Consider the following 26000-nt stretch of genomic DNA (forward strand, 5'->3'; position numbering starts at 1 on the left):
CCTACCCTACTCGTGCCCTGACACTGTCCTAGATGCCGGGATACAAAAAATGAGTAAGACATAATACTTCTCAGCAAGGGCATGGTGAATAAATTCATTGGTTTGACTCACTTGGCTGCAGGTTCTGGGCTCCCCTCTTGAGATGAGCTCTGGATTAGGGACCCCTCTAAGAAAGATCTCCTGGCAGATCTGACTTTCTCTAAATGTCCACGCTCTGACCAGCGCCCCAGGGGAGGGGGTCTTGATCCTGCTCTCCGCACAGAGCACAGCAAGCCACCCTCCGGGGCTGCCTGTCCTTACTTGCCGCCCCTCCACCTGCAGCGCAAGGCCATCGAGCGGTTCTGCAGTGAGGTGAAGCGGCTCTGCCATGCTGAGCGGAGGAAGGACTTTGTCTCTGAGGCCTACCTTCTGACCCTGGGCAAGTTCATCAACATGTTCGCCGTCTTGGATGAGCTGAAGAATATGAAGTGCAGCGTCAAGAACGACCACTCTGCCTATAAGAGGTCAGGGCACCCTTCCCCGACCCCCCTCTTCCTGCGGAGCTGGCCTAGGGGAGGCAGAGGCTAGAGCCCTTCTGCCGGGCTCCTCCTCCAGAACCCAACTAACCATTCCCCAACCCTGCAGGGTGGACCTATATCTGTCTTTGCGGTTTGAGGGAGAAGATGCCGAGCTGAGTCTTTGGGAAACTGGGTCTTTGTAGGTGTCCTGTCTTAAGACGGGGTCGGAGCCTCATTTTCCCCTACCTGTAGTGGTTTCCCATGCAGTTTGGGACCAGGAAAATAATCATAAGATGGTCATATTAGTCATTTCCTGCAAGAGTCAGAAAGCCAATTCAAACTGTTTATATAAAAGAAGGAACTAGATTGGCTCCCAGAACTGAACAGTTTCATTGTATCTGGATCCAGATACTCAGATGATGTTGGTCTGTTTCCCTCTGCCTCTCAGCTCAACTTTCCCGGATAGCAGCTTCATTCTCAGGCAGGCCTGTGCCCTGTGGTGGTCACCAGCAGCTGTAAGCTTCCCTCTGACCAGCGTAGCAGCCCCAGCTTCAAAGGAAAGAAAGGGTGCTGCTTTCACATACTTTTGCAAAAGTCCCATGGAGGATTGTCATCGCTCTGGCTTGGGTAGCATGTGGACCCCTCCCTCAGTCCCTGCTGTGAGTGGGGCCTCCAGTTGGGCAGGTGCTTGCCGAGTCAGTTGGGGGTCAGTGTCAGATGAAAGAGAGACTGAGAGTGGGTCAGGAATGGTCACTCTCCAGACATCAGGATACAGCCACCCAGAAGGTGGCAGAGGACATTTGAAAGCAACAGGTATCTTTCCTGTATGTTGCTGAGGCTCAGATGAGCGCTGCAGTGTTTGGGGATGTTTCTTGGGAAGGCTTTTCTGTGTCACTGGTGAAGAGGGCCCCTCCTCCTTGAGTCGCATCCTCCTGGGGCTCCAAGGGAACTGGAGAAAGCAGGGAGCAGACCGATTCCCACCCTTGTATCCTCCTGAGTGGACTGCGTAACCTGGGGATATGTGCCCACAGGCAGAGCCCCATCTCCAGCCTGGTTCAGAAACGGCAGCTTGCACAAAGATTTCGGAGACAACTCATGGCATAGTATCTCCTGCATCTCCCCCCCTCCGCCCCTCTCCCAGTTTCTCTCCAGTTTTGGCCACTCCTTGCATTTGGCCACAAGTGACACGCTCACAAGCCACGTGAGCAAGGTGGGTGTCTTGTCTGTGTTCTCACAGGCGGCCCTGACACAGGCCGCACCACCACCAGGTGAGGCTGGAACGGCTCAGGCGCCGTGGTGTTCCCCCTTCGAGCCCATCATCCCTTCATCTGCAGTCCTGTTAGCTGGAATAGATGTGTTTCCATGCAGGGCTTTGCCTTACAAACTTGGAGGTTTCCTGTAAATAACATAGTCCACGCAAAACCAACGCGCGCCCTGCCTGGGATTCTTCTCCCCATTTCCGCTGTGCGGTCCCATGGCAGGTCACAGCCCGGCGCAAGGATGTTTCTTTCACTCTGGCTTGCCACCTCTGGCTGGTTGATAGGATGCCAGATGCCCTTAAACTTGCTGGGTTTGACCTTCAGCGTATTCTTGCCTCTTAATTGTAGGTGCTATTATTCCAGAGTGTGCCTGGCCCCCAACGAAAGACTGCAGAATCCACTCTCCTTAGACAGTAGAGTCAGCTGTGCTATTCATCGCACCTTAGCCTCGGGGGGTGGTGGGGCACTGGGTTAGGTGGGAGCGGGATCGTGAGGCCCGGCGTGGGCGGGCTGTGCTTGAGCAGTCCTCTCCGCGACTCCCGTGTGCAGGGCGGCACAGTTCCTGAGGAAGATGGCGGACCCCCAGTCTATCCAGGAGTCGCAGAACCTTTCCATGTTCCTGGCCAACCACAACAGGATCACCCAGGTGATGGCACATTCCTTGTTCATCTTGGCCTGGCATCCCATGCCACAGGCAGGGGCCTGATGATCGAGGGACCACAAGCAGGGGAGCTCAGTCCAGATGAACATCCCCCACTTTCCTACTCCTGAATTAGCAGACTTAAGTCTCTCCTCCCAACTACAGGTAACCCTTTTACCCTCCGTGGATTTTGTTCCCTGAAAGCCTTCTCAGCCCGCACGTTGCCCCCACATCAGCAAGGATGAGAGCCTGGGTTCTGGAGTTTGACAGCCTTGTTTTCTAATCCTGGACCCTCCACTGACCCCTTGTGAGACCTTGAGCAAGGTCTAAGCCTCAGTTTCCTCATCTGTGAAGTGGAGCTGTTATTTTGAGAATATGAGCTCCATCTCCTAGGACTGTTGTGAGAAATGAGACACCATTTCAAAAGCCCTTAGTGAGCAGAGCCTGACGAATGGTAAGAGCATAAGCTGCTGTAGCTATGGTTATGGCCGCCACTTTGCTGGATGCCCCCATCAGCTACGGCTCTCATGCTCTGACTTTATGTAACCCATCTTGCTCACCTGTCAGGTCAGCCTAAGCACGCACCAGCAAGAATGTGAGCAGGGCCCTGGCTGAGAGGGGCCCTCCATCTTGGAAACATTTTCAGGCCCAGACCTCTCTCGGGGCTGCTGCTGGCTTCACTGGGCCCTTCCTGCTCTTGGTTAACTGCGCAAGGCTGTCAGTGTTGACGTGTTTCTTTCCCGAGACTCAGCCCCACGTCTCAGCCCCAGCTTGTCTGTGGAGAGCACTAGCCGTGTCTCCTACAGCATCCCCCACAGGGGCCCAGGTTGTCCCTTTGGAGAGAAAGGGCCTGAGGTGGAGACCTTGGACTCTTCTCCAATGGGAAATGCTCCTGTACCACTCTGTCCTGCAGGAGGGGCATGCCTGCTGGTCCCGCTCTCCTCTCCCGGGCTGGGTCTTTCTGTCATCATCTAAGATGTCATGGCTAAGGCTACGCCCTCAAAACCAAGCCTAGATTGCGACAGACCTGTTGCTGTAAAGCTGAACTGCTTTTCAGCTCAGCCCAAGAAAGTACTTTCTAACTATCAGAATTGCCGGGAAATAAAAGGGAGGGCTCTGGGGGGGGGGGGGGCTTCCCTGCCATGGGGGGTGCACAGGAGCTCCTACCCACCACCGTGGGGACTTTGAGGAGGAGATGCAGGCTCCGTCCACCCGGGATGGTCGGGGGGCTGTGCCCTGTCACTGCCAACCAGCTGTGGGCCTTCTGGGGTGGGGGTGGGGGTCGGGCAGGAGAGGGGCTAACGGGGGGGGGGGCCCTGCTCTTCAGTGTCTCCACCAGCAGCTGGAGGTGATCCCAGGCTATGAGGAGCTGCTGTCAGACATCGTCAACATCTGTGTGGACTACTACGAGAACAAGATGTATCTGACCCCCAGCGAGAAGCACATGCTGCTCAAGGTACAGCTGCAGTCCCACGCCCCAGCGCCTGGGCTTGCCCTCCACCTCCTTCTTTTTTTTTTTTTTTTTTTTAAAGATTTTATTTATTTATTTGAGAGAGAAAGAATGAGAGAGAGCAAGCACATGAGAGGGGGGAGGGTCAGAGGGAGAAGCAGACCCCCCGCCGAGCAGGGAGCCCCATGCGGGACTCGATCCAGGGACTCCAGGATCATGACCTGAGCCGAAGGCAGTCGCTTAACCAACTGAGCCACCCAGGTGCCCCCTCCACCTCCTTCTTATTGAAAACCATTTTAAAAAAGGAGAAACGCTTACTTTTTCTTATTTAAACACTGATGCGGATCTCACTGGACATAATTCTTTGTGATCCTCTTTTGTTTCTCTTTAATATGTCAGCGACACCTTTCCAGATGCTGTTCGGGGTATTTCTGCAATGTAGTTTTTAATGGCTGCTGAGGAGCTCGCTGCACGTGGACTTTGTTATTAAACAAATCCTCTGTCATTGGATATTGGTTTGCTAAACTGCACTGAGCATTCTTACAGCACAACTTCTGTGTCCACGCTCTTGCCAAGTCAAACATCCTAGGGGAGAAATTGCTGACTCAAAGGGAAAGCAAAGTCTTCAAGCTTTTGCTGTATTTTGCCAAAATAGTCACATTTGTTCCAGCAATTTGCAAGTTCCATTTCTAAATTATCAAGTAATATTTATTGTAGAAAATCAGGAATATATAGAAAAGCACAGTTTTTCTCTCTCACCATCTTTCCCTCCAGAGGTAGCACTTCTAGCATTTTGATGTATTTCCTTGTAATTTTTCTACACTTACGTGCTTTCAGCATACACAATATGCATAAAGTATGTGTGTGTGTAATTTTTATCCCATTTCATTAAATGTAGCGCGGATGTTATGCAGCCACTAAGGTACGGATGCCCTTGCATTTCTTTGGCCATTCCTCTGCCTCTGGCTGCTTGGGTTGTTCCTGATTTCTCTTGACGGTGGTAGTGCTGAGATGAGCAGCCTTCTGTGTGTTCTTCTGACACGCTGCATAGCCCCTTTTGAGTCTTTGTTCTCCAGAACCTCCCCTTTCGATGTTCTCCTGGTAGTTTTGTTTTTCCTCCTCTCCTCCATGCCACTCTCACCCACCAAGCACTCCGAGACGCTGCCAGCAGGTTTTCCCTCACTGGCTTTTGAGCCCTCCTCACCTCTGCTTCCCAGCCCTGAGCTCTCCCCCTCTTCCAGCCCGGGCTCCAGGTCTCAACGCTGGCTCTTCCCCCGTTCTGCAAGTTTGTGTCCGTGAACTCAGATGCCACCAGGGGCACCTCTCACCTTTGGTGGGAGAGTCTGGCGCACACCCTGCAGAGCACTGGGACGGAATGGGACTAAGGGGGATGTGACCTTCGTGGTCCTCTAGTCCAGGCCCTTACGTGTCAGGTGTGACTTCCCCACAGTCACAGCAGCTGTGAGCCTGGGGAAGCTGCTTTCAACCTCATTGTTCAGGCCCCCATCAGCCTTGCTGTGCATTTGACAAAAGGAGGAAAACATGTCAGCATTCGAGAAGCTATTAAATGGACCAGCATATCAAGAGTCAGCCTGGTGACCTGCTTATAGGGCATTGTCAGGCAAAAATGTGTTCTGAATGAAGTCACCAGTGGCTCCTTGGGAATCCGTACGTTGTTTTAGCTTCCTTGGGAAAAGAAGTGAATAGTTTCATGTTCATTCAACACTGAGCTGGTATTCCCAAGTCCCTGTGATGTGCTAGACCCCGGGGATGCAGCAACAAGCAGCGCTCAGCCCTTTCTCGCAGGAAGCATCTAAATGTGTAGATGTTGTGGTCAGATCTGCCTTGCAACCTATTAGCTATGTGACCTTAGCAGGCTGGCTAACCTCTCTGTGTCTCTAATTCCTTGTCTGTGCAATAAGATCATTGTGTAAACTTGACTCATAAGATTGTTGTGAGAATTGAAGAAAATACCCGGGAATGCCCTACGCACAGACTCCAGCCCATAGTAAGGACTCAACAAGCAGCCACCATAATAACCTACTACAGGGTGGTCTGAGTTCTATAGAGAAAGCAGATTTTTAGTTGAAATTAGATTTATGTCTCCCTTCTTCAACTGAAGACACATGGGTTTTGAAAGAGAAGGTGTTCCTACAGGATGTGCATGTGTGTGTGCACAGACCTCCTTTTTTAATTTTTTGTTTTGTTTTGTTTTTAAAGCTTTTCCAATGGTCATGATGGGCTTCTGTGCTCTGCTTCTCGTTCTAGGTAATGGGTTTTGGTCTCTACCTGATGGATGGAAATGTCAGTAACATTTACAAACTGGATGCCAAGAAGAGAATCAACCTCAGCAAAATTGATAAGTTCTTTAAGGTCAGTACCTGAGGGTGGGGCTGGGCCGCAGGGTGCTCTCTCTGGGGAAAGGGAAGAAATCGGCTTGTTGATGGAACTGCAGCTCTAAAGACCCCAAGAAGAGGAGGAAGATAGAATGACAGGGCCTCCAGCCGCCCTCTGTAGAAGGTGCTACACTATTGAAGTCTGTCGCATTAAAGTCAAACGTGCTCCCGAGTCTCAGGATTCGGCTGTGAGAGGCCTTACAGTTTTTCTGCATGTTGCCTTTTCTCTTTCCTGAAATCCCTCACTATCCAAAGAAAGAGATGAATCCCAGAAAACACCGCCGCTTTAATTTTCCATATAAATCAGAGCTCACAGAAGCAGGAGGATTAAAGACTGGATTTTAAATTGATGACAATTTGCAAAGTCACAGCCTCTCCTGGTCCACGGGGGGCTCCCTCGCCTCACCCCTGCCTCTGGGCACAAGGCCTCATCACAGTCCATTATTCACCCAGACCTTTGCAGTGCCTCAGACATTTGATCTTCTGGCCCCAAATTTTTAAAAATAAAACCTTGGGGTTAAATGAAGCCTTTGAGGTTTTCATGAAGGGATTTCTTGCTTTGGAATTGAATTCCATGGTGTCGGTTTATATGAGCATTGGGCACTCCAGGCGTGGAGTGGAGCCTCAGAGGTCAGACATGGAAACACCAGGCTTACCATTAAAAGTAGAACCCCTCAAAAGTGTGGCATGGGGGACACCGGGCTGGGCCTAGATCCCACTGACTTTTCCAGGTTAAGGGGGAAATAAATCACCAAAAGACATCCTGTGGCTTTGCATCTTTTCAAGGCCAGAACTTTCACTCTGCTCTGGAGCTGCCCTAAATGAAAACAGGGCTCATCTCAGGAGACCTTGCAAAATCCACCTCTGCCCTCAGTCAGCATGAGTGAGATCGGGGTGCAGTTGAGAAATACAACTCCGCCATAGTCAGTCCTGAGTTTTAGTCTGGCTCTGCCACTTGATAGCTGGATAACTCTGGGGAAAATCACTAAACCTTTCTGAAATGGAGTTCCCCAGCCTGAAAAATGTGAATGCTAAGGGTATCTACCTACTTGCTAGGGTTCCCTTGAGGATTCAGTAGGAAGGACATACGTGAGTCAGAGCCCTGGATTATAGTCCTGGCTCCTTGATTTCTAGCTGGCTTGACTTTGTGTGAAAATCACTTGAGCTATCTAAACCTCAGTTTTTTCATCTGTGAAATGGGGATGATAATAGTACTGACCTCACGAAGTATTTATATGGATTGAGATACTGTTTTTTGTTTAATAGCCTATTTTTTAGAGCAGTTAAACTTCACAGCAAAATTGAACAGAAAGGGCAGTTTTCCCATTTATCCCCTGCGCCCCCTCACCATGCACAGCCTCCCCCATTATCAAAATCTCCCACCAAAGGGATGTGTTCTCTACAATCAGCAAACCTCCACCAACACATCATTATCACCCAAAGTCCATAGCTTACATTAAGGATCACTCTTGGCGTTGTACATTCTGTGTGTTCTGACAAATGCAGAATGACATGTACCCACCACTGTCCTAAGAATTCTGGTTTTGAAGTGCTTGACATGGTGCCTACTGCCTAGAAGCCAGCAGTCCACCCCAGCCTCCTCTCCATTTGTCCTGGTCTTCACTTGGGACTTGTCTGCCCTTTAGTGTTTGGTTTTAGGGTTTCAATTGCTTCACATTGTAGAGTTGCCCAGGAAGGCCACACCCAGACAGCGGCATCCACGTATCCACTCCTAGTCCAGAGTTCACAGCTGCAAGGATCCACAAATCCCAGGGAAATTAGAGCAGAAAGAACCTGCCCTGGGAGGCAGGCCGTCTGGCCCTCATCCTTCATCCATTCTGCCTGCAGTGTTACCTTGGACAAATCACTTTGCCCCTTTGGGCTCGGTTGCTGGAACATGGGTTGGCTGGCGGCAGGGGAGGACCTATATACTGTCTGGGACTCTCTTTGGTTCCAAGGTGACCCAGTGGCATGATCAGCAGCAGAACCTAGGGGTTGGCCCAGAGGTACACAAAGGCCTGCTTTCCCCAGTGGAAGGCAGCCTTCCAGCTCCTCCCTCAGCATCTCACACCTTGTGTTTGCTTCCTTTGCAGCAGCTGCAAGTGGTGCCCCTTTTCGGCGACATGCAGATAGAGCTGGCCAGATACATTAAGACCAGTGCTCACTATGAAGAGAACAAGTCCAAGTGAGTGCCTGCCATAATGTCTCTCGGCTCCCGCGAGGACGCCCAGCCCGGGCAGGGGGCTGAGGGGCCACTTCAGCCCCTCCTCCCTCCCCAGAGCCCTGGGCAGGTGGATTCCATCGCAACACTGGCACCCAGCCAGCCGGAAGGGAACAGCGGAGGGTGCTCTGAGCCCTTTTGTATCTGCCCTTTGCCGCCAGGGTTCAAAAGTGCTCAGAGCACAGCCACGCCCCTTCTCAGTGCTGGCGCTGACCTGTGCTGCCCACAGTGGGACAGCAGGAGCCCTCCTTCCCTCGAGAAGGGGGAGGACTGGCTGGCCCTCAGTGGTCGGGTGGAGCAAGAAGGCATTCTTCAGCACCTCGATTCTCTCCTCAGATTTGTGTCCATGCAGTAAGTATGTCATTGAGTATATGGTTTGGACGGTTCCACCTGTGAAGTGAGTCGATAGCCTCGCCTTAGATTGCTTTATAAGCCACCGTTCCAGGTAATCTGTGCTAGGACCTGGGGCATCAGTGACTCCGTGGCAGGTGGGTGACACCCAGCTCCAGCCTGGGCCAGCCATTCTGTTGATCTCTGGGGTTGTTAGTAAGGTTCCTTCTGTCTGCATCTTTCCCAAAGCTGAGTGAATATGATCTTTCCCTACAGAGAGGGGCTGACTGTCCTTTAGTCAGAAGTGAGGGTTAGCACCTAAAAAATAGGTAAACGGAGTGTCCTTGAACCCCACCAGCCTTGAGCCCCTGCGAGGGAGTCTCACCGAGGAAGCTGGTTTAGTCTCTTCATAACCTGCTGGCTGCTAGTGTATGAGGAGGTTTTCTAGGAAGAGCATGGAGCCGAGAAGGCTGAACTCGTTTCCTGCATGCATTCTTGACCACCTGAAGTTGGGTGGGAGTGGTGATGTGGCCACAGCAGGGTGTCAGAGGTTTGAGTGTAGTGTCCCCATCCATGTACAAGTAAGCCAAAATAAAAGTCATGCCAAAGTATAAGCATGAGTAAGTCTATCACCAGTCCAAGTATTCTTAAGAGAACCACTTCAGGGGCGCCTGGGTGGCTCAGTTGGTTAAGCGACTGCCTTCAGCTCAGGTCATGATCCTGGAGTCCCGGGATCGAGTCCCACATCGGGCTCCCCGCTCAGCGGTGGGTCTGCTTCTCCCTCTGATCCCCTTCCCTCTCGTGCTCTCTGTCTCTCATTCTCTCTCTCTCAAATAAATAAATAAAATCTTTAAAAAAAAAAAAAAGAACCACTTCAGGGAGATCCTTTTGAGATATTAATTTTTTTTTTTAAAGATTTTACTTATTTATTTGACAGAGAGAGACACAGCAAGAGAGGGAACACAAGCAGGGGGGAATGGGAGAGGGAGAAGCAGGCTTCCCGCTGAGCAGGGAGCCTGCTGCGGGGCTTGATCCCAGGACCCTGTGATCATGACCTGAGCCGAAGGCAGACGCTTAACGACTGAGCCACCCAGGCGCCCCGAGATACTAAATTTTTCCCAAAATGTTTATCCGCCTTGCTTGGTGCCCATGCTTAGTCTGTCTCCTGAGTCACCCAGCACCAGATGACAGAATGGGGGTAAAGGGAGCTATCTTTTTTCTCTTGGGAAAGGAGAGTGAAGACTTTCATTCATTGATTTCCTCTCCATTTTAAGATGGTTTTCCCAATGATATCTTTACAAAGAGTTGAGGAGAAAGGGGAAGGGCAAGGGGAACAACAAGGGGGTGGGGAGAGAGGGAGGGTGGGAGGGACAGCATTTCAGCAATACCTCTCAGAACACACGTTATCCATCCACCATGGAGTCCTTAATGTTGCCTGATCACTGTTGAAAAAGAGGCAGGATCCCTCTGAGTTTCCCCAGTCCCACCCTAACGGCCCCACCAAAGCCAGCTTCACCCTCAGGATGTCAGTGCTGACAGTCAGTAGGCAGATTTGGGGAGGTCGCCCACCTTGCCTTTTCTTTGCTCGGTTTCCAGCTCTGTAGCCCTAGAGAAGCTCCTCACTCATATAACTGGTAAGTACTGTGGACACAAGTTACCTGGAAAAGCCTGTGATTGAGTCTTAGAGGAGGAGGATTATTCCACTCAGCCTGTGGCAGGCTTTCTTGCTGGTGACTGGGTCACTTGTTGGGTCCACCTAGGGGAGCCGGCCATCTTTGGCTGAGCACCAGGAGCAACTAGTGAGTGGAAGGAGCCTATCCCGCTGAGGCACGTCAGGCCAGGACCTGCTCCAACCCTGTGATTTTCTGCCCAGGTGGACATGTACCCAGAGCAGCATCAGCCCCCAGTACAACATCTGCGAGCAGATGGTTCAGATCCGGGACGACCACATCCGCTTCATCTCCGAACTCGCTCGCTACAGCAACAGTGAGGTAAGCTCACTCTGGCTGCTGGGATGGAGGCCTGTGGGGGCTCAGGGTACAAAGGGGCAATGACCAGCCAGGAAGGAAATGATCCCAGGGATGATGGAGAGCAGCAGGGAGGCAATACACATCGGAGGCAAGAGGGCCGGGGGGCCGAGAGCATGGATTTTAGAGCCAGACAGAACTGGATTTAATTCTGGTTCAGCTACTGACCTTCACAAGTTACTCACAATGTCTGTGCCTCAGTTTCCTCATCTGTAAAATGAGGGTAATAGTATCTGGAAAGGTTCATTGAGAGGATTAAACAGTAGGATGCATGGAAAATGCATCCTGCCCAGCAGATTACAGTGACCCAGTATTGGTTCATCTGCATACGATCCCAGCCATTTCCACCCTGGACGGCAAAAGAAACAGTTCTGAACACTTATGCTCAAAGCACTATCTGAGTATTTTAAAACTACACAATAATAAATTATCATTGTGACACATCAGAAAATGCAGTTAGGGACAGAGAAGGCCATAAAATCTCTTATAATCCCACCAATTACATTTTTACTGACGTTACATTTTTCTTCTTTTTTTTAAATATGGAAATATAGTCAATGCACAAACCTCAGAAAAAATACAAATATGCAAAGGAGGGACATTAATCATGTAAAATTCTACCAACCAGAACCAATTGTGATTAATATTTGGGTTTATATATCCTCCTGGACTCTTCCCATATATACTCTTCTAGTAAATGTATATGTTGGTTTGATAAACACAGGTCCCCCCCACTTGATTTGAACCTGGATGACTCTGCACTATCCCACGTTTGCTCACTGGTTCCACCATGTGGCTGGCAGCCATAGTGCACATGCTTTCCAAACCCAAACTCTGAAAATGTCTTTGATCAAAGGGCAGCATATTTGAAATGAGGACAGTCAGACAAGTACACACGGTGTGATCATTAGACAGGTGGCCCATGTTCTTATGAGGGCTCCTGGAAGACAGGGACCAAGGTCAAGCCCCAACCTTTAGCCTTCTTAACCATATGTGGCAATCATCTGAACTAAAGCTATGGGAGTAATTTCAGAGCCGGGGTCTCCTTCATTCTTGTCAAGTTTTGGTGGGATCTAAGAGTGAATCTGGCCTCAAGTTGTTTTTTAAGTTGTACATTTTACACATGTGTATCCACAAACAATTCTCATTACTTGCAGTAATTATATTCTGTAAAGTGGGCATGAACACTGGATCAGCAAATACTGAACCACTGCTCCTCGAAGAAGTACAGAGTTAAGTTCCTGTGAACTTCTGGTCACAACATTTTCATAGGCTGATCAATGTATAACCTTGTTTTCTGTGTGTTTCTATTTAAAGACACCATATGTAATAGATATTGTTTATTCATAGACATTAACTCACATGCAACAGCACTATAACTTGATGTCCAGACAAAGCTCATATAAAACACGTGCTTTTCCTCTAAGGCACATCATAGCCTTCTTGCAGTTAGGATCACTACACAGAACTCTAGCACTACACTTGGGGCCATTTTAAATAGTGAAATCACCAGTAAAAAGTACAAGAATATGGAAAATGTGGCATTAAATAAACCATGAAAGGACACGTATACAGCATGATTGCTGAAACAAGAAGGCAGAGATTCCCCATGTTCACCCTCAGCTGGGACATGACAGATTTTTCACCATTCTGCACATACCTGCGAATGACCAGTAAAGGGACTGCAAGCATTGACTTGGAGATTGCAAATAAATTTCAGGGAGTAGACAAATTCACAAATACAGAACCCACAAATAATGAGGACTGACTCTATATGTAGATACATGTATGTACCTACGTACATGTATGCACATATACGTATATGTGTGTGCACGTGCATACGTGTATATGTGCACATGCACATACATGTACGTATACATGCATGCGTATATACACATGCATGGACGTACATGTGTGCACATATGTGTATATGTGCGCACTGCATACACGTATATGCGCATATGCACATACATGTACGTATACACGCACACGTATATACACATATGCGCGGACGTACACGTATGCACATATATCTATATGCACATGCATACATCCATACTGCCTTATCGAATAATATACATTCAAAGAGATGTTTGTCCAGCACTTTTCAGTTGTGTCATATCTAATTAATGAGCTGTGAAATTAATTTAGTGACTTATGATTCGCATTGTGTATGACAGAACAGACAATCCGAGGAATTCTCATGTGTTAAGAGTAAAGTTGCTTCATGAAAAGTGTTGGTTCATATATATATATTTAAGATCTCTATGCAGGTATGTGTTCCTGAGTCACTCGGTGGTGTGCGCTTCCTACTGTAATTTGCAGTTTAAAAAATTTGAAAGCCGCTGCCCTGCAGTATAACAGGGTAGCTGTGAGTGGGGCTACGGCATCACACCACCTGAGTTGGAACCCTCAGCCGTTTACAAGCCACGTGGCCTTCAGCAAAGAACTTGTCTGAGCCTCAGTTTATCTATCCAGGGGATATAATAATAGCACCCGCCTTGTATTGTTCTTGGGGGAATCAGTGAAATAATGTCTAAAAGTGCCAGGCGCATACATGGTGAGGGTGACGGCCCATGTTCCCCAGGTGGTGACAGGCTCCGGGCTGGACAGCCAGAAGTCAGACGAGGAATACCGCGAGCTCTTTGACCTGGCCCTGCGGGGCCTGCAGCTTTTATCCAAGTGGAGCGCCCACGTCATGGAGGTGGTAGGTGTCCTGAAGGCAGAGGGCCTGCCCCTCCCCGGACCCCTCCAGCCTGACCTCTGTGCACACGGACTCTTGTCTGCCTCTGCCTCTCCCCAGCACTCTTCTTTTAACAGCCTTACTGAGATATAATTCGCACACTGTACCACTCACTCACTGAAAATGTAGATTCATTGGTCTTTAGTATATTCGCAGAATTGTTAACCACAGTTAACTTTAGAATCTTTTTATTCTAAAAACCACAGTTAAATTTAGAATCTTTTTATCAGTTCCAAAAGAAACCCTGTGCAATCAACCCCCATTCCCGACCCCCACAACCCTAAGTAATCTGTCTTCTGTCTCTAAAGATCTCCCTCTTCTGGATGTTTCCCACAAGTAGAATTATATACTATGTGGTTATTTGTGTCCGGCCTCTTTCACTTCATGCCTTCAAGAACCATGATCCATGTTAGAGCATGAATCAGAACTTCATTCCCTTTTATGACTGAGTCATACTCCCCTACATGGACATACCACGTTTGGTTTTTCCCTTCATCCACTGATGGACATTTGGGTTCTTCCTCTCTCCCCAGTACTCCTGGAAGCTGGTTCACCCCACTGACAAGTTCTGCAACAAGGACTGCCCTGGCACGGCGGAGGAGTATGAGAGAGCCACGCGCTACAATTACACCAGTGAGGAGAAGTTTGCCTTTGTCGAGGTGGGTGCTGACTCCCCGCATTAGCCCCCTACCCCGAGGCTGCTGCTTGGTGTTGATCCTGGTGGTTCCGGGAGTGCTTCTGAGCAAGATGGCAGCCATGGTCCTCCTTGTGCATACACTTCCTGTCTTCCTCCCGCCTGAATTCATCTCTGTCAAAAGTTACCCTTCAAGGGCGCCTGAGTGTTGCAGTCGGTTAAGCGACCCACTCTTGGTTCCAGTTCAGGTCGTAATCTCCAGGTGGTGGATTGAGCCCTGTGTCGGGCTCCATGCTCAGCACAGGGTCTGCTTGAAATTCTCTCCCTCTCCCTCTGCCACTCCTGCTCATGCTCTCTTTCTCTCTAAATAAATAAATCTTAAAAAAAAAAAAAAGTTACCATTCAAAAATGATTAGAAACTCATTCTGTTCCCGAGAATCCAAGGGAAAGCATTCACTCCACTAGAAAGATGGGCAAAAGGAAACCAACAGCAGAAACAAGGACAAAACCAATGGCTAAAAGAGATAAGAAAAATGCCCAAACTGATGAATAATCAAAGAACCTCAGGTGGAAACCAAGATGAGATGAGTTGTCAGATTTAGTCTCATTTTCTTACCTTTTCTGTCTTACTGTCCATCACTTATTTTGTTCTATTTTATGGGATATTTCCTGAAGTTCAACTATTAGTATTTTTTATTGTTCCTATTATATTTTTAATGTCAGAAGCTCCATCTTGTTCTCTGAATGTTCCTTTTAGAAGACCCCGTTCTTGTGCCATGCGTTTGATAGCTTCATGAGGATAGTATTTTTATTATCTTTATTGAGGTATAATTTATGTTCAATAAACTGTATCCACTTTAAGTGTATAATGCCAAGAGTTTTGATCATTGTATACACCCTGTGAAACCAAAAAGATTAGATGCAGAACATTCTGTGCTCACTTTGGCAGCACATGTACTAAAATTGGAACAGTACAGAGAAGATTAGCATGGACTCTCTGTAAGAATGACACACAAATTCACAAAGCATTCCCTTTAAAAAAAAAAAAAAAGATGCAGAACATTTCCATCTCCCCTTAAAGACTTGGTGTTGCTTACCATCTATCCTCCCACCATCCTTGGGCCTGATCACTTTTTTTTTTTTTTGTCACCATAGATTTGTTGGCATTTTTTATCATTTTGTTTGGTTGGTATTTTTTTGTGTTTGGCTTCTTTTACTCACGGTCATAATTTTGAGTTTTACCCCCATTGTTCTGTGTATCAATAGTTTGTTTCATTTATTGTTGAGTATTATTCCATTGTATGGATATATACTGTAATTTGCTTACCCATTCAACTGTTGATAAACATTGGGCCATTTCCAGCTTTGGGCTAGTATGAATAAACTTGCTTTAAAGATTTGAGTATAAGTCTTTGTATAGATATAGGTTTTTATTTCTCTTGGAATGGTCATATTGTAGGTGACTTAACTTTTTGCTTAACTTTTTAAGGAACTGCCAAATGGTTTTCCAAAGTGGAGGTACCATTTTATATTCCCACCAACTGTATATGAGCGTACTATTGCTGTAACACCCTCAGTCCTTGATTCTATCAATTTTATTAATTTTAGTCATTCTAATGGCTGTTTAGTGAAATCTCATTGGAGTTTTAATTTGCATTTCCCTGAAGACTGATGATATTGAGCATCTTTTCATGTGCTTATTGGCCACTCATATATCTTCCTTTGTGAAATCCTGTCTTCTGAAATCTTTTGCCCATTTTTTTAAATTGGGTTTCTGTCTTCTTCATATTGAATTGTGAGAATTCTTTATATGTTGTAGATACAAGTCCCTAGTCATATATATATGTTGTAAATATTTTTTCTAATTGGTGACTTTGCCTTTTCATTTTCTTAGGGGTACCTTTGGAAGAACAACTATTTTTAATTTTGATAAAGTCCAACTTATCAATTATTTTACGGTTTGTGGTTTTTGTGTTCTAGCTAAGAAATCTCTGCCTAGCCCAGAACTGCAAAGATTTTCCCTTAGGTGTAACATCCGCACACTCTGCTGTGTTTGGAATCATTCTGAAACATCTCCATCATCTCTTCCTTTGTCTCATTATTTCCTAGTTATGTCTCTAGCCAGGAGCCCAGATGCTTTTGTGATGTAATGTTCCCTTAAGGCTTCTGTCCCATTGTTTCTCTACACTAAAGCTTTTCTCTGGCGAAACCACTATACTTGTTGGTTCTAATGAAAATCCTCACTGCCTGAACTTTGTTCTCACCATTTCCTCTAACCTCAGATGTTCTATTTATTCCTTTAAGGTTTAGAGGAAGAAAAAAATCTTAGCATGTAAACTCATTCATTGCTTTATTTGTTCCTTTTCAACAAAAATGTTCTGACGGCTCACTACAGGCCCGGGCAGTGGGCATAGGGCGTGCACAGCATTGCTGGGCCTTGCCCGTGCAGCACTTACAGCCTGGTGCAGAGCGTGGAAGCCCAGCACATCATGATGACATGTGGTCATGTCATCAGACCTGACACATCATGTCGGGAGGCTGATACGGCTTGCGCTGTCCCCTCCGAATTCTGAATCACTCTAGATATTAGCACTTGTGGCTGACAGGGGCCAAAGGATCAGGCATGTTGCTGGTGAAGCTAGACTAGGGATGGGACTTCCACCCAAGGCCACCCAAGACTTCTTATTCCTCCTTCGCCCCAGTAAACTCACCTACTGGGAAATCGACAAAGCAACTGCAGAAACACATGCCTCTCTTCCTTGGGATGGGGAGGGAAAGGTGATTGCACGGAGAAGAGAGGAACCCAGAAGAGAAGGCGCACACTCCAAGGCAGGCCAGGATATACTCATCACAAATACCTGTCTCCCCGTCTCTGCAGCCAGATGAGTAGGGGAAGAGGGGGGAGGGAGGAGGCAAACAGAAGGACAGAGGTTCCCTTACCTGAGACTTCCACAGAGATTTTATGTCATAGGAGGAAGCTCTATGGACTCAAACAGCAAATGACCGAATTATTTCAAAAGCAAAGATCATCAAAACTCTATAGAAAGTGTTATGGTTGAACAAAGTTCTATTTGATACGGTCTGTGGGTTCATGGTGTGTAGAGAGACCTCTGGAAGTCAGAGTGGTCCACAAAGTGTGGTCCGTGAACTGGCTGCTCTTTGTTGGCAGTCAGCACTAAGCTAGGGAGCTGGAGCCAGAGTGAAAGTGAGCTGCGCCGAGAAGCACACTGTGCCATTTAGCTAACATCTGTGCCTGTAGCTGGACTTTCCTTGATGAAGGAAGCAGTGCACTCATTTCCATCTGGGCACACATTTCTTACCTTGCTGTGAACTGGCACTTTGAGTAGCGCTGGCCTCTGACTCTGGACATCTCAGGCAGCACCCTCCCTGCAGTGTGGTGAAGGGTGCTGGACGGATGGGTAAGCTGAGGCACAGTGAGCCTGACCTTGATCTGTGCCTGGCCAGGTGATCGCCATGATCAAAGGCCTCCAGGTCCTCATGGGCAGGATGGAGAGCGTCTTCAACCAGGCCATCAGGAACACCATCTACGCGGCCCTGCAGGACTTCGCCCAGGTGACGCTGCGTGAGCCCCTGAGACAGGCCGTGCGGAAGAAGAAGAACGTCCTTATCAGGTGGGTCTTCAGATGGCCCTTTCCAGGGGTCACGTAAAAAAATCAGAGGTGCTATGTGCAGACCACAGGGGAAGTTCCTGGCTCAGTCAGCTTCCAGCACCGCCTCTGCACACACACTGACCTTTTTAGCATGTTCCCACAAGTTCTAGGACATCTTCTTAGGAGACTGGACATTTGAAATGAATCAAGCCTCAGTCTCTGGGTTTGAAGCCTGTATCCACCACTAGCTATGTGTACCTGGTCAAATAACGTACTTTCTCTGAATCTCAGTTTTCCTCATTTGTAAAATGTGGAATACACTGGTTGTTGGGATGATAAAGTGATATAATCAGTGTGTAGACCTGAGCACACAGCAGCACAGAGTAAGTATGCAACAAATGTAAGCTACTATTAAAACTTCAAACATACAGAGATGTAATTGGACTAATGAAGCTCCCCTGGAATGAGAAAGAAAAATAGCCAGTGGGCATCAGAGTCCCCTGTGGTGCTTATTGAAGAGCAGACTTCTGGACCGTGGCTCAAGCCTGGGAAGCCAACACCTCTTGGGGTGTGGGTGGGGCCAGGAATGAGCACGCTTCCCCAACCCCCAGGAATTCTAAGACAGGGAGTTCTGGGCCATCACAGACTCTAGAAACAGGCTTGCAGGGCCTCCTTCCAATGCTAAAACCAGGTCTGAGTATCCATTCTTCCTTCCCAGTGTCCTGCAGGCAATTCGAAAAACCATCTGTGACTGGGAGGGGGGCCGAGAGCCCCCCAATGACCCGTGCTTGAGAGGGGAGAAGGATCCCAAGGGGGGATTTGACATCAAGGTGCCCCGGCGTGCTGTGGGGCCCTCCAGCACACAGGTAAGTGGCTCCGAGGCCAGCCAGGCCATGGTAGCTCGGGCTGGGGGGCCTCAGGCAGGAGGGGCAGGGTCCAGCAGCTGCACTAGTCTTACTCTGCCATCTTGTTTTAATACAGGAGGGAGGACTACCAGCTTAAGATTCAGGAGACCTGGATTCTAGTCCTAGAAACCCGTGTCACCTTGGGCACGTTACACAGTCTCTTTGTGCCTCAGTTGTCTCATCTGGCAAATGGGGGTCATACCAGGACTGGCTATCTCCTAGCCCCGTGAAGTATAGGTTCCAAAGTATAGGAGGAATTTAAAGTAGAATCTATATGCATCTATCCTGTCCCTCTTCAGTGAACCCTGGCCCCCTCACCCTGCAGTGACGTCCTAGCTTGGGAATTCACGAGTTCTGCCTCTGACATGCTGTGTGATCTTGGGCAAGCACCTTGATCTCTCTGTACTCTGATTATCTTCTCCATTAAGTGAAAATTTTGAAGGAGATCATGTTACTGACAAAACATTATTATTATCCCCTCAAATGCACAAGTACCAAAAGCCCATGACCCCTTAGAGAAAGTCTAGTAATCAGAGATATCCAGTGTTGCTAACCAAAGCTTCAGAACAAGAGGTCACCTGTGATTTATCCAAAGTAGTCAGGAAATTAGCAAAAAAAAAAAGTAAAGAATCTGGGCATCTTGGTTGAATCCTTGCCAGTTATTTAAAGATAAACAATTCCTGGTAGGCTGTTTGAGGTATTGGAAAAAAGCGTAAGGGTCCATTGAACTTTCAGGGGTCTTACAGGAACTCCCCCTTGACATGACCTTTCAGCCTGTCTCAGCTCTGCAGTCGTGAATCTGAACCATCTGAGATGAGCCGTCTGAGGCCCAGCGCCCCCCCAACCCATGTGTGTGTGTCTGTGTCTGGGCAGGGGACGGGGAGGAAGGAAGGGGCAGGATGGCTTCTCAGCACCGTAACTTCCCTTGGCTTCACAGCCTGTGGGCCAGTGTGCACTAATCTTGCTGGTCTTGGAAATCCCAAAGAAGCTTCTACAAACACTTTTGTGTAATGTCCAGGACCACAGGCCTTTCCAGCCTAGAATATCCTGGAGGGGCTAAGCAGGGCTTTCGGGTGTTTCTGTAAGTCCCAAGACTTGAGTGAGGGAGACACAAGACAAGGCAGAAGGGAAACTGGAAAGGAGGATGAGGGGAAGGGCCAAACAGGCAGAGAGGGAGAGAGAGGGAGAGAAGAGGAGTGGAAGGAGGGTTTATATAGGTGGTCTGAGATGGGAGTGTGGCCCCGAGTTAACACCCCCCCCCAAACAAATCCTGTGAGGTGGCACGGATGCATTGAGTAGACTCCTAATAGAGCTGGAAGAGCCCTTAGAGACAAGCTAGTCCCAGTGCCCTCCTTGTTTTACAGATAGGGAAACTGAGGTCCAGAGAGGGGGAGTGACTTGTCTAAGTCACAAGGCGAGTCACAGGTGGAGGTGGGACAAGAACCCAGGTCTCCTGACTCCCGCCCCAGGGCTCTGTGAGGGCCTGCCGAGCACAGTAGACAGGGGCATCTAGCACAGCTGGGATGTTGGCTGATCTGATGAGTTAAATGCTCTGTTCAGGAGGAGTAGGTGGGCAAAGAGTTCCCCCTCTTATCGACAGAATGGATTTTCAAATAGAATTTGAAACAAATCAGTCAATTCCACATGGATGGTACTTGATGAATCCTTTCCTGGATGACTCCAAAGGCCGTCATTAGAACAGTGCTTCTTAGGGATGATCAGACCTGCCCCCCGATGGGGTTGGCGAGGGTGGACTGGCCACCGTGGTAGCTCTTGGACCATCATGGGAAGTGCTGTGGCTGGGGCGCTGGGCCCCTCGTCTGTGTGGCTGCACTGCCTGGCCTAGGGCCAGGCGCATGGTGGGGACGGTCCTCAAGGAGATCCAGAGGCAGCCAGGGCAGATGTGGTGGCAGAGGGAGGTTGGAGTTTCTGAGAGGTGGTCGGCAAGTGGCCCCTAGCAGTCGCGGCGGCTTCCCCACTGTATACAATACCTCTTGCTTTTCTCTCTCTCTCTCTCTCTCTCCTCTCTCTCCCTCTTCCCTGTCTCTCCTGCCCTCCCGTGCCCTCCTCCTTTCTCCTACCTATGTCTTAGGCCTGCCAGTGGTCCCCGCGGGCTTTGTTTCACCCCACTGGTGGTACACAGGGCCGAAGAGGCTGCCGATCCCTGGTATAACACCGCCTGGCTGGGTTGGTTGGGGTACACTTCTCCAGGAGGCAGCAGGAATGGACTAGCCTGGCTCCTCAAGGCCCCTTCCAGCCCTAAGATTCAAAGGCAGATGATGTGGAAAGATCTAGATTAGCACTTGCACCCTTTGCACTTAAGGCCCTCTGTAAGCGGGAGTTGATTGTCTAGTAGACCTCCTGTGTAAGTACCCATCTTCCCCCGCTTTCCGCCCAGGGTTTTGGTAGGCTGTGCGACGCAGCTGGTGCCACCAGAGGGCACCATCCCTCAGTAATGGATTCAAAGTGCTAAGGGTCAGAAGCTTGAGGTCGGTGGGTGGGGGATTTGCTCTGATCAAATCGCATTTCGCAGTTCCTCAAAATGTTAGAGCTGAAGGGGACTGGTTTGAGAAAGCATCTGGTGCAACCCCCTCATGTTAGCAGATGAGAACACTGAGGCCCAGAGTGGGACTTTGTTGCCCAAGGTCACACAGCAAGACAGTAGGAGGGCCTGGCCTTAGACCCAAGTCCGGGGCTCCACCCACGGTGCCACCCAGCCAACCAGTAAAGCAGAGAGTGCCTCCAGAGCGATGTGAACTGAGGTTCTCCTCTGATGCCCATGCCCTTGGCCAAGCAGAGCAGGCAAAAACCTGGGCCTTGAAAGACTTGTTATGAGGCCCTGGGCAGAACTTCCTTCCTGGGCTGACCAGTCTCCCTCGTGAGGGTTTACATGTTCCAAATTCACTTCTCCAACCCTAAACTGGTACTTCCTTAAGACAGTGCTTTTTAAGAGCAGACATCTGCAGAAAAAAAGAAAAATATAAATACAACACAGAGAAACCTTTACCCCAGGGTGGAGGGCCAGCCCCTGACCTTCTCATCTTACTTTCTCTTTCAAGCTGTACATGGTGCGGACCATGCTGGAATCACTCATCGCAGACAAAAGCGGCTCTAAGAAGACACTGAGAAGCAGCCTCGATGGACCCATCGTCCTTGCCATAGAGGACTTCCACAAACAGTCCTTCTTCTTCACTCACCTGCTCAATATCAGTGGTGAGTTGCAGTGTCCGGGTAGTGGGGAGAGGATTAGGGTCCCAGGTCCCAGACTGACTAAAGCCACTGGACCAAAAGTTGCCAAAAAGCATGGTCATTGACCAAAAGAGGCACATTTTGCCACCGAGGTAAAAAATGCACACTTTCTGGTGGGCTTGGAAAGGCCAGGCTCGGTCCAGCTAGTCTCACTCCGCTAACTTTGTCTGGTAGACATTTGTGGTTTATTTGTCATGAAGTCTTTAGTACCCTCTACTAAAGACTTTTTTAAAACCAGCAACATACCCACAGACACAGCCAGGCATTCGGTCAGCCTTTTGTTTCTAAGCAGCAGCTCTGAGCTGATTAGTCTTGTTGCTCATAGCAAAGGAGGCTTCCAGGCTGTACCCCAACCCTGTGTCCCCCATTCCTGTGCTCCCGTTAGCAGGATGACTGTGCCGGGGGAACAGGGCAGGGGGAAGGAGAGCAGCATCCGGGGACGTGGGAGTGGTAAAGCACCTGTTGGTACTGAGAAGGGTGACCTTAACAAACAATCCAAACTTCATCAGAGCGCAGATCAGGGCCCTTCAAGGCTTCTGAGCAGGGAGAAGCCAGAATTACCGTGTACAAGGAGGCCCGACTGTGGATCTTCAGGATGGCTTTGTAGGGGGATGATGGAGATTGTGGGGGCACCTAAAGCTCTAAAACATCACTGCTGTCCTCCCCCCCCGGGCCTGCTACTGTGAGGTTAACAAATGCTGTCTTCTAAATAGATGTTAGACTGGCTGTCAGGTACAAGACAGCAGCATCTACTGATCAAGTCGCATTTATGAGTACCTACTGTATACTAGTATAGTGGTAAGAATAACGAAAGCAGTAAGAACCAAGTTAATAACAATAAGAGCAAAGATCTTTTGGTGCTTCTCGTGTATAACCCACAACTCTTTCCTCTATGCTTTCAGAAGCCCTGCAGCAGTGTTGTGACCTCTCTCAGCTCTGGTTCCGAGAATTCTTCCTGGAGTTAACCATGGGCCGGCGAATCCAGTTCCCAATTGAGATGTCCATGCCCTGGATTCTAACAGACCATATCCTGGAAACCAAAGAACCTTCCATGATGGAGTAAGAGGCAGGATTGGGTCAGCAAGGAGGTCCCCAGGGTGCAGATGGAGGATAGTTTGCTAAGGAGCTCTGTTCTTTCCAGAACTTTCCAGATGAGGCAGCAGGCCCCACTAGAGAGAACACTTGTGCCAGGGATCAAGTCACACCAGATTTGACTCAGCCTTGCAGATGGGCCCGGGATTCTACCAGCCCAGCTGCCCTCCCTGTGCTCTGTCAGTCTCAAGGCAGCCGTGCTTGGAAGATAGTCATCTCTGGGGACCAGGAAGCTAATGTCCTTAACGGCCACCTGATTTCTTTTGGTCCCAGACTCATTTTTTCAGGTCTTGGAGTTATTAGCATCACGGACTTTTGATTTCCACAGGCAGAGCATAAAGTAAGGCATTCCTAAGGCAGGCTGGAAACATCAGAGTGCTGGAAGGCTCTCTTCCCAACCCCGAGCTTGTTCACGTGTTCACCCAAGCCTTCGTGTTTCCCAAGCCGCATCAGTCAGCTTGCCTTCAGAGAGATGAGTAAGCTGCTGGCCTCTACTTTTCTCTCTTCAGGTACGTCCTCTACCCCTTGGACCTGTACAATGACAGCGCCTACTATGCTCTGACCAAGTTTAAAAAGCAGTTCCTGTACGATGAGATTGAAGCCGAGGCAAGTGACACCCTTCTCCTTTTGTTCCTGTAATCTTATTCCGAGAGTCTGGACTTTTTATTTTTTATTTTTTATTTTTTTAAAGGTAATTAGAATATTTATTTTCAAGTAAGGAAAAAGCTAAGCTGGTTACAGTTGAGATTTTAATTGTCACTTTCAGATTTATGAGTGGGGGAATTAAATGCTTAAAACAGTTTGTTGTTTTCATTTGGTAGGACTATAAAAAAAAAAAGTGTGGCTACACCTGGCTTGTTGTTATATTTGAGCACAAACTGTCAAGTCATGCCCCCACTCACAGCAATAAAATGCACAAAAACAAAATGCAAACCAAACAGACTTCCTCAGTTGACACAAACTTCAGTGTCTTTTCTCAGGGGTTTTTCCACTATTTTTCTGGTTAATGTAACAATCCTACAAGTGTAAATAAAATATCAAAGCATCTTTTTCACCGAGTAAGAAAGCTGCTAGTTATGTGATCTTAGAAAACTTCAAGGAATTTGTAAAACTTGTTCATAATTTAATCAAATGTCTTTTGAGTCTGGACTTTTTAAATCTTTAGCTCTTGGCCCAAAGTGGGCTGTCTTAGTCCATTCAGGCTGCTGTACCAAATAACCACAGACTGAGTGGCTTATAAACAGCAGAAATGTATTTCTCACTGTTGTGGAGGTTGGAAGTCTAGCTCAGGGAGCCAGCACTGTTGGGTGAGGGCACCTTTCTGGGCCACAGACTTCTCATTGTATCCTTGAGTAGTGTCAGGCATGAGGGAGCTCTCTGCGGTCTCTCTCTCTCTCTTTTTTTTTTTTTTTTATTTTCTTTATTTATTTTAGAGAGAGAGAGTGAGCACGCATGCACACAAGTGGAGGGAGGGGCAGAGGGAAAAGGGGAGACTCTCAAGCTGACTCCACACTGAGCACGGAGCACAGCTTGGGGCTCGATCTCACGACGCTCGATCTCTCGGACACTTAACCGATTGAGCCGCCCAGGTGCCCCCTGTCTCTCTCTTACAAAGCGCTAATCCCATGCATGAAGGCTCTACCCTCATGACCTAATCACTTCCCAAAGGCCCCACTGTCTAATACCATTGCTTTTGGGGATTAGGATCTCAACATATGAGTTTAGGAGCAATACAAGACATTCAGACCATAGCAATGCAGGATCCATGACTTGTTCTGGAGAGTGATCTCTTTTGATGCCTTTTTTTTAAGATTGTAGTATAATTGACACCCAGTGTTCCATTAGTCTGTGTACAGCACAGTGATTCTGCAACTCTGTATGTCATGCTCTGCTCACCACAGGTGTAGCTCCCACCTGCCCCCATACAGTGCTCTTATAATATCATTCCCTATATGGAGAGTGATCTTTACAAATCATGATCATCAAAAATGACCCAGACCGAGACGATGGTCTTTCTTTTTCAAATGTATTAAGGGATGGCCGATGATAGAACTGCAGGGGTAAAATTAATTTTCTAATGGGTCTTTTATGGTTGGATTATTTGGCTAATAATAATAACAGCAATATCATGTATCAGTTATTATATATTTACAAGTTGCCAGGCGCCGTGCTAAGCACTGGAGAGAGAACGACTTTTTAAATGACCTTTACAGCAATTTAAAGAGGTATATGCTACTATCTGTTTTACAGATAATAAATCTTAGACTTGAAGTGGTCAGTTATTGTTACTCCAATGTCACACAGCTTCCAGTGTCACTTGCCAGTACCGGTAGGACTAAAGTAACCATCCTTTCAACTATGAAGCTATTTATTAGTCACTCAATGGCTTTATTTCTGTAATGGTCAGGACAAGCTAGGTTATGCTGCAGTAACAAATAATCACAAATTTTTAGTACCTTAAAAATCAAAGGTTTATTTCTCCCTTATGGGTTGTTTGGGGGCTCTGGTCCATGTCGTCTTCAATTTGGGACCCACGTGGAACATTCACTAATTGCCATGGCAGGGGGAGGTGTTACTGGTACTTAAAGCTTCCACCTGGAAATGACACGTGTCATTGGTCAAAGCGAGTCATGTGCCTGCACCTCCTTTTCAGAGAGGAGCAAGGAAGTACAATCCTGTCACCTGCATGAGGCCAATGGGAGTGGTGGCTACCGCAATTTCTCAGTTTTGCCTTCTGGGATCTGGAATGATAGTCCGGGTTCTGTTTAATTGCATGGGGTCTATAAACACAGACTGAGGCCAATTAGGTAAAAATATCATAGAAATATAAAACATTCTTATTTATAAAGGAAAAACATGACTATTTTAGGATTAGCAAGAAAAGCTAGTAGAGATGCTGCTTGCTTTCTCTACCCTCCAATTTCTATGGGATTTGAAGACCTTGAT

At 48.0% G+C, this 26000-nt stretch overlaps 1 protein-coding gene and 1 non-coding gene across 6 annotated transcripts in view; both read left to right on the forward strand.

Annotated features, from left to right (window-relative positions):
- CYFIP2 (cytoplasmic FMR1 interacting protein 2) overlaps positions 1-26000 on the forward strand; it is a 129413-nt gene that overhangs the window by 33381 nt on the left and 70032 nt on the right. For all 5 annotated transcript variants that reach the window (XM_035013178.1, XM_035013169.1, XM_035013162.1 and 2 more), the window contains 13 exons: positions 322-503; positions 2306-2402; positions 3724-3852; positions 6115-6219; positions 8336-8427; positions 10667-10784; positions 13408-13527; positions 14097-14222; positions 17663-17829; positions 18527-18674; positions 21773-21926; positions 22865-23021; positions 23564-23660. In XM_035013178.1, coding sequence (XP_034869069.1) covers positions 322-503; positions 2306-2402; positions 3724-3852; positions 6115-6219; positions 8336-8427; positions 10667-10784; positions 13408-13527; positions 14097-14222; positions 17663-17829; positions 18527-18674; positions 21773-21926; positions 22865-23021; positions 23564-23660 — 1692 coding nt within the window. The remainder of the gene's footprint in view (positions 1-321; positions 504-2305; positions 2403-3723; positions 3853-6114; positions 6220-8335; positions 8428-10666; positions 10785-13407; positions 13528-14096; positions 14223-17662; positions 17830-18526; positions 18675-21772; positions 21927-22864; positions 23022-23563; positions 23661-26000) is intronic.
- On the forward strand, positions 15131-15237 carry LOC118017679. The gene has a single exon (XR_004681209.1). It is a non-coding gene; the product is annotated as a U6 spliceosomal RNA (small nuclear RNA).

This window comes from Mirounga leonina, unplaced genomic scaffold (assembly GCF_011800145.1).
Source record: "Mirounga leonina isolate KUSES-001 unplaced genomic scaffold, KU_Mleo_1.0 Mir_104, whole genome shotgun sequence".
In the NCBI taxonomy this organism is placed as follows: domain Eukaryota; kingdom Metazoa; phylum Chordata; class Mammalia; order Carnivora; family Phocidae; genus Mirounga; species Mirounga leonina.